This window comes from Bidens hawaiensis, unplaced genomic scaffold (genome assembly GCF_021521415.1).
Source record: "Bidens hawaiensis isolate Kalapana, Puna unplaced genomic scaffold, B.hawaiensis_p1.1 tig00053517_1, whole genome shotgun sequence".
Classification (NCBI taxonomy): Eukaryota; Viridiplantae; Streptophyta; class Magnoliopsida; order Asterales; family Asteraceae; genus Bidens; species Bidens hawaiensis.
The window spans coordinates 52,823-61,398 of record NW_027499646.1 but is presented as its reverse complement, the minus strand read 5'-3'; the positions used below and the strand labels follow the sequence as shown (position 1 = coordinate 61,398).

Below are 8,576 nucleotides of genomic sequence, written 5' to 3'. Positions count from 1 at the left end.
TGACCCCAAATACTTACAATACATCACCCTCTGCTTTTCCATATGTTTTTGTCAAGGGTGGGTTTATGTAAAGGTTTCAGATTTTTCTATAAAGCTTCGATCACATTAGTTTTTTATGCGATTTAGATCGCCATAACGAGCGTGAGTTAACGTAGTTATTATACAAAAAGCATAAAATCAAAGAGTAAGATCAAAGTGTTTTACCTTACTAACAAACCTAACCAGAACTTGGCTTCTGAACCCATACGCGCTTCTGCATTTGTATCAAAAAATATTAATTTAGAACCCTAGAAAAGATAAACAAATCTTTTAACATCAGTTTGGCATCAATGGGACCCACCTCATGGGAACCATAGCCAGCAGATACACCTCTTTTAGAAGGTTTCCCATCGCTATAATTTGAAGATCCATCTGCATCCTTAGCATTATACGTGGATGTACGACGACCACTATGTTTATGGGTGCCTGCATGCTTAGAGGATTCATCAAAAGTATACATAAATAAATCTATGTAATTTTTTTCTATTTTTATGAATTATTACACCATGTGCAGTTCAGCGCGTCTCTTAAATCTAACAATCATGATTTTTTAAGTTTCAAAGTGAGAGCAAGTACCATTATTGGAATAGAAATGAGCACCACGTCCAGTCCCAACAGGTTTAAGCTCATTCGACACATCATACTTCGCTTCTCCACAAGTTCCTACAAAGGGAACCATGTAAAAATAAACAGATATTTTTGACATATTTACTTGTGAATGGGTCGATCTACGTAATGCTTTAAACTATTTCAAACGAGCCAAATGCTATAATAAAAAAATTTACAATGGGTCAAAAGTCACAACTCATACAAAGTGCAGCTTTAACGTATACAAAGAAAAAGATCCCTATCGTAATGTAGTTTTTTACTTATATTAAAATTTGCAATCATTAGTTAATGGTTATGTAATAAAATTGACAATATTACTTGTGGGTTGTTAGCTAAAACATTTATCCCTAAATTTTATTCATATTTTAAAAACCTTCCACATCTCATTCCCCACATCTATCCCTGTTTAATTAAATAATACTTATGTATTCGTTCTCTTTAGTCCGCTCAAAAAAAATATGGGGAATAAATATAGGGAATGATAGGTAAACCTCTATATTATAAAAATCACTGTAAATAGGCTTGTAAATGAACTAAAAGTTCAGTGAACCGTTTGCGGGAAGTTAATTTATGTTCGTTTATTGAACATGAACAAAACTGTTTGCTCATTTTAAACGAATAAACATGAACACATGTCTCCTTCGTTTGTCCATTTATGTTAGTTTATGTTCCTTTAAGGAACATGAACAAAACTACTTGTTCATTTAGTTTTAAACGAATAAACACGAACACATCTCTTTCATTCGTCCATTTATGTTAGTTTATATTGGTTCATTCGTCTGTGTCCGTTAACATATTCATTTGAATTTTAAGCCGCCCATCATCACACTATAATTATAAGCCATAGTTGTCAATAGCGAATAGCGGAAAATAGCGACACACTACCTATATGCTACATAGCGAATAGTGGTAAATAGCGACCGCTATTTCGTGTTTAGCGGTAAAGTAGTAAAAAATTTTATAAATATAAAAAATAGCTATTTATAATCTTTATATAATATATATATATAATGTCAGTTTTAAACTTATTTATGTATAGATTTATAAGTTTAAGGACTAAATGTAAAGTAGTAGTAATAGAAGGGTTAAATATTGAAATACACAAACTAATTTCAAACTTTTTATGTTAAAACTGATAAGTTTTAGGGACCAAATACAAACAATTGAAAGATAAAAGGGGTTAAATGTTAAAATATGTAAAGTGTTATTTAAACCTAAAAAACCTAAAACAAAGATACAGCCGCTTACGCAGCCAGGTATTCTTCTTCTTCCTTGTGTTCCGGCAAAAGTGCAGCTCCGGCACCGGAATCCGCCGCAGGAAGTCGCTATATCGTCGTTATTTGGCCGCCAAGTAACATGTAGCGGCATATGGCCGATACGCTATGAAGCGCGCTATAGCGAGCGCTATTGACAACTATGTTATAAGCCCATCACACTATAAGTCTACTACTAACTTTTTTTTAAAATCCAACACATTATTCTTCTAATTAGTTTTAGCTTAGTTATGTTGTTCATATATGTTCAGTTACATTCGTTCATGAACTGTTTGTGTATACTGTTAACAAAGGAACATAAACGAACACAAGCACGTTCATCTTCTTAACGAACAAACCCAAACAACAAAACCTCGTTTGTTCAAGTGTTCATATTAGATCGTTTGTTTGGTTAAAGTTGAATGAACAAACACGGACATGCTGTGTTCGTGTTTGCTTACAAGCCTAGGTGTAAATGGAGATGCTGATGAAATATGTAACTATAAACAGACCTTCAACAGAATCTGCTGGCACTTGTGTGGATTGAGAAGCAGAAGAAGACAAGGACTCATCACTACCATCCGATCGGCGCAGGGGAGTCCAAACACCGCGATCAGGGTTGTCTCTATTATTATTATTCCTATAAAGCTTATCCTTGTGTGAATCATGCGCATGGACCTTATCATCATTTGAATCCTTCAAAAATGGTGCCCTAGATGGTCTTTTTTCCTTTTGATTTAACTTCTGATTTGATTCAGATTGATTTTGCCGTGCGTCCTTGTTGACAAGTATGCTTCTAATAATCCTTCCACTAGCCTCGTGTCTTTGATTCTGTCTAGCAGTACCAGAACCGTATGCAGGTTTTGCGGGTGATGAGTTCTGCAGAGGTGGCAAGTCAGTGACCACCTGGAATGCAAAACGTAAAGTAGAACAATAAGATGACATATTAGAAAAAAAAACAAGATTTATTGAATCAACTTACATGAATAATTTCCTTTTCTTTTCCCTTTAATAGTAGGATTTTCTTCTTCCCGGTATCAGGGGCTCCCGATGCACCTGCATGAATTGTGACAATGACTCTTTCTACTTATGTATATTCATTGGATGAATGGAAAACAACTAGATGAAAAGAAAGTTAAGAAACTATACTAAAACTTAAAATAACACATATTAGTTAAAATCATAAAATACAAGTCTGACAGTAAAATAATGCCTAAAAAGAAAATATTGGGAAAATGTAGAAAGATGTGAAGTTAAAGCAGGTATAAGCTATAAACAAAACAGTATAAAATGAGAACATAAAAAAAATTCAGGAAACCCTCCTGGTCGGTTATAACATCAGATTAAAAATACAAACTAAATAGCAACATAACTAAGACATGGAAGTGTGTGTGTGTATACATATACATATATATATATATATATATAGAAAAGGGTTCAAATAAAAATAAGAAATTTCCTATGAATGGTAAGAACCAATAAATTTTTGACACGTGGCATTACAACCCATGGTGAAAGTACAATTCTAGGAAACTATGTCGGTTATAATGGTGAGAGAGTAATTATAGGAAACTATGACGGTTTTTGGTAATCTTAAATCTCAACCATTGAATGACATGATCCAATGGCTATGAATTATTCCTAGTTTTCCTATGAAACTACTTGTTTTTCTGATAACCCTCCCCTATATATATATATATATATACATGTGTGTGTGTGTGTGTGTGTAGACATTACATAAGACATAATATTGTTAGCTTGCTAAAAAACTATTAAGAAATAAAATAGCAGTGATGAGACATACCCTTTTCTTCCTCCAGTGTTACACTTCCAGATTTATCAGAAACTTGGCGATCATCTTTTTTGACGTAAGTTGACTTCTCTTTACTGTTTCTGCTCTTTCCACTATCCTTTAGAACATACTGTCAACCAGAAAAACATATAAGAATTTCACCAACAACCTTTGAACACAAAGATCAAATGTATTTCTTCCAGATCCAGGTAATAAAACAGAAAATAATGAGCAACAACAAAAATAACTAAATTTGGTATCATAAACCACTTTTAATGTAGTATATCAATGTTTAATGCATGTCTTGTGACAAGATAACATGTTTAAATTTGTGTAATGCCATTATTTCCAACTTTTTTTCATATCTCCCACATCCCTCTTTAATCTTTATGCTATTTTAAAACTCATCTACAAAAAAACATGTAAAGTGACATGCTGTAATGTCAAGAAAGCTGGTATATGTCTTGCACATTGTTTGAAAATGAACAAGAAAAAAGAATCTAATGTATGTTTTACAAAGAACTCAATGGCCAATGTAGGTTGAATTACTATACCATGGTTGAATTCGTCTTCTTTTCAGAACCATGTTTCACTCCAGAAGAACTTGAATTTGAAGATGATGCACCAGCCCTTCTCATCAACTTCCCATTAGGCAAAGGCCTCTGCGTTTGATCACAATAAACAGTGAGGATGCATGCATACCATATTACACTCAACAAAAAGCCACCCACTAGAAACTTCATATTATGACTTTATGTTCATGTAAAAAAAGATAACCATATTAATCATGCTGGATGCACGCACAGTCCGTATTTATACTAGTTAAAAATCATATCGGTTGTTTTATTTGCTACCCATAGTAATTATTACAAAGCAGCTAAGAATCCTTTGTCATAAAAACTGCTTAATGCAAATTGCAATATGCAATAACTATAAGTAATAGCATTTACAGTTTGACAAAACTCAAGCAACTTTAAACATTTATAGAATATAAAGTAAAAATAAATTCTCGCGACAGTTAAGTAATGAAACGATTACCATGTACTAACAATCAGGACATGAAATTTTTATAAGTTAAAAGAAAAATGCTTTCAGTTGCTCATAGCTGTAAGTTCTTATAACTTAATAGAAAATGAAATACATGCTCAAAAATAAAATTCCTACCCGGGGTCCACCCTTGGCAGCTCTTTTCTGCCTAACAAAATCCATTAATGGTGTGACTATAGGAGCTTCCTTAGCAGCAGCTGAAAATATATAGTAAAAAATTCAAAATTAATTAATCCAATTTATGCCAACTTACAAGTTACAACCATTTAAATATTTTCCCAGTTCTAAAAATCAAGTTTAAATTCAAAAAGAAAAAACAGGTGAAAGAACTCGGGGCTGACCAGCTCGCTCAGCTTCCTTTTTTTCCAATTGTATCTCTGCGCTGGGAAGATTCTCCACAGGCTTTGAAATAAACTCAAGGAATTGAAGATACTCAGGATCTTATGTTCATCAAAACATATTTGTCAGTGATAAGTCAGGTAATGATTTAACTGAAAACTGTAACCAGTATGCTAGATAAGCCTCTTATTACCTTTCCCTATTGTCCCTTCACGTCCATCCTTTTTAGACCATTGTTTTGGAACACGTTGTGAAGGTGCATATTCAACAATTGTTTTAAACTGGGTACCTGAGACAATGAGAAAGTTAAATCCTACTTGTAAACAAAAGAGAATGGTTAATGAAAAAAAACACAAACTGTAATGTCATTTCACTGCTTAAAAGTTTAAAGTAGATGCTGAAGCATTAGCATTACCCTTCTCGTTGACAAATACATGGCCGTCAAAGAACTCTGCAAACTCAATGACATCATCTGGCTGCTTAAAGTTGATATAGGCTCTGGAGTATAATTGATGCTTGGTGCTGCAAACAATGTTTAATAAAAAATTGTTACAAAAGACATGGTTCCAGTGCATACAAGAAACATCTCTACCAAACTACCCTCAGGTGAAATTCTAGTCACATCCAAACCCTAACACTTTTAATGTGGTTGGTGATAAAGTAAGCAAAATTTCATTCATGAATTTCAACGTGAAACCCTAACCCTAACCCTAACCTATTCTTGGCGGGACGGAAACAGAACCAGTTGTATCGACCAGAAAAGCGGGCATCGATCTGCTCAACGAGCGCCGACTGCGTAATCGAGTGCGGCAGGTGCCGCAGCACGACTTTCGTCCGATCTAACGGAGGCTTCATGCGTAAGTGGTTGGTTTGAACTAGTAAGAGAAAACCAAGTGGTTTGTGAAGGTGTGTGTCATCCGTGTTGGTGCAATCGATCGTTCGTACTCGATTTGGTGCCCTAATTGCATTCTAATAAAAACAAAGACGAGAAGAGGATTTTGGGATATTATTTGTAACATATGTGGATACGTAATGTACGTTGTTTATGATGTGGACGTCCAGCATATTCGATAATTAATCACAACTTTTACATGTTAGCCGCGATAACTAACTTTCTATGACTCAATCTAACGTGAAACTTAGCTTTTTTTTTTTGACGATTAAGAAATAGCTCGGGAGTGTCAGAAGAAAATACGATGAAAGTTGGAGTCTATAAATCCAAAAACCCTTTAAAATAGTTAAATGTATGATTGATCTTTCTAATTTGCAAATAAAATTCATGAGTCTAACATAAAGGTGAAAAATGGAAAATGAAGATATTGTTATGCAACAATCTTGAAAATACAGTTTGGAACCCTTGTTTTTAAATAATGTGTCACGAGTGATACAGTGACCAATAATATTCGTCGAACGATTGTAGCGGGTGTAACTCACTGACTCGTGGATAGATAACAAGCGCGGCCCAATTGTTCTTAACCGAACAGCCCAATGAATGTAGCTAGATAAACAAAGTCCAAGTAGCAAACCCAAGTTATGAAAGAGTAATCGCAATAAATCAAATAATATAAATGGGCTCGGCCTAATGCCCAAGCCTATATGTCTGCATATAAACAACTCAATACACATAACTAGCCCGTTTAAGTTAAACCGGCCTAATAAGTGTAAACTGGCCCAATCGTAGTCCCAACGTGTTTGCTTTATATAATTTGTTAATACTTCTTGTTAGGTGAATCCAGTTCATCTATATAACATTTCGAATATAGCTACGCAGCACTACAAGACGATGAAGTATGAATGTATGGTATTAATTATTGTCAGTAGTTATATGAAATATACTATATTAAGTATACTACTTGTAGTTATGTGTTTATATGATTAAAAATCACTAAATAGTTCTCATAGGTGGTACGCATGTGTCGATGTCTGACATCGATTAAATAAATATACACGAATATATGTATATTTTTTTTTTGAAAGGCAACTTTCTTGTGTTTTGTCTCACTTTGATATGACTACGTTGGTTTAATCAGGCTCACGCTGGCTTTAAAGTTTGGCTTGAATTTTTCCGAGGAAACTATATCACCAGCCGCCACTTGACAGTCGTTATTACATCACAAGAGTGGAACTCATGGGTAACTATTTTGTTAAGTAATAGTTTTTACTAAATAATTATTTTATTAAACAGAATGATAAATTATAAAATTTACAAATGGAACGTTTAGATTTAACGTGTCAAATTTACAAATGGACCGTTTAGATTTAACGTGTCATCTCATATACACGGTCAAACATCATGGTACTAATAATAAATTAATTAAATTAATATATGAATACTGGTTCGGAAAGTACTTATGAACATTAATAATAATTTTAACGAAAACGAATATATAAAATAGCGACACAAGAGCGGAGCATTACACAAGTAAGTAGTATCCTACCGTGCTTATTTATTGACTTTCACCTACAATCCTTATCCTTTATTTAATAAAATCCAGAACATGAATGTATATAATTACTAAGCTTGTGATGGAGTAGTAATAAACTGACTTGGTGTTCTATGTGACCTAGGCTCGATCCCCTCTGAATTTAATTTTAGCTGCACCGGGTGATGATGGGAGAATAGACGAGTAAGTGGTGTTCACTAGTTGGATCATTGAACTAAACGGGTTTTATGTCACCACACTGTCATATCTTCGTACAAGTGTTCATAGGCGTTGCCTTAGATGTGAGTTTTTCTCATATCAAAATACGAGTGTGTTATAATCCTAAAATAAAAGCTTAATATTTAAGCAACCACCACATTAAACCCACAAATCAAAATTCATGCAATCTTGAGAGCCAATTAGAAAACAACTTTTAATATTCTCATTACCACAATCCTAAAAGGATTTTTCTAATTTTACGCTACCTTATTTTTCAGTTAAGACATACTTTTCATATTAAATATGTTTGACTAAAACAAACCAATTAAACATTTTTTTTACGAACGACAATTAGAAAACAACTTTTTATATTCACAATACCGATAGAGGTGCACAAAAAAATCATATCTGGTACCAGACTTGAAAAAATATCTAAAACCGGTTTTTTTATACCTGGGTTTTTAATACCTGAACCCGTACCCGACTCTACTCGTAGGGTAAGGATAGGGTATGCATTTCGGTACCAAAACTCGTACCCGAAACCAGACCCGATTTATACCTAGTAATACCCGAAAACCGGAACCGGTTCAATACCCGGAACCGGATTTTTCAATACCCGAAACTAGGTTTTTCAAATGCTCGATTTAAACCCGAAATTACCCGAAAAATACCTGAAAAATACCCCCTAAAAAGTGCAACCTCTTGAATAGTCCAATCTATACCCAGAAAAATAAACATAAAAACCCGAAAATAGGGTTTTTTAAATACCCGAAAATAAGGTACTTAAATACCATGTTTTAGAATACCCGTTTCTATACCCGACCCAAACCCGATGAATAGAGTATGGTTTTTAGA

At 33.9% G+C, this 8,576-nt stretch overlaps 1 protein-coding gene across 2 annotated transcripts; it reads right to left on the bottom strand.

Moving 5' to 3' along the window:
* Positions 1 to 201: 201 nt before the first annotated feature.
* On the bottom strand, positions 202 to 6,036 carry LOC143600160 (regulator of nonsense transcripts UPF3-like). 2 transcript variants are annotated; one of them, XM_077077925.1, is made up of 12 exons: positions 5,795 to 6,036; positions 5,495 to 5,601; positions 5,273 to 5,368; positions 5,082 to 5,180; positions 4,858 to 4,937; positions 4,248 to 4,355; positions 3,706 to 3,823; positions 2,884 to 2,957; positions 2,414 to 2,807; positions 616 to 702; positions 341 to 465; positions 202 to 253 (listed from the first exon to the last, which is right to left on the bottom strand). In XM_077077925.1, exons 1-12 carry the CDS (start codon positions 5,932 to 5,934, stop codon positions 218 to 220), a joined length of 1,464 nt encoding a protein of 487 aa, XP_076934040.1. In that variant the 5' UTR covers positions 5,935 to 6,036; the 3' UTR covers positions 202 to 217. The 2 variants fall into 2 exon arrangements, with proteins under 2 accessions (XP_076934040.1, XP_076934041.1); XM_077077926.1 differs by having other exon boundaries at positions 640 to 702.
* Between the last annotated feature and the right edge of the window lie 2,540 nt (positions 6,037 to 8,576).

Coding starts and splice junctions, on each gene's coding strand:
- LOC143600160 (XM_077077925.1), bottom strand. CDS start 5,934: ATGAAGCCTCCGTTAGATCGGACGAAAGTCGTGCTGCGGCACCTGCCG. Junction 4,356..4,857: donor CTGCCAAGGGTGGACCCCGG/GTAGGAATTTTA, acceptor GATCAAACGCAG/AGGCCTTTGCCTAATGGGAA. Junction 703..2,413: donor GCCAGCAGATTCTGTTGAAG/GTCTGTTTATAG, acceptor TTCCCTTTGTAG/GAACTTGTGGAGAAGCGAAG.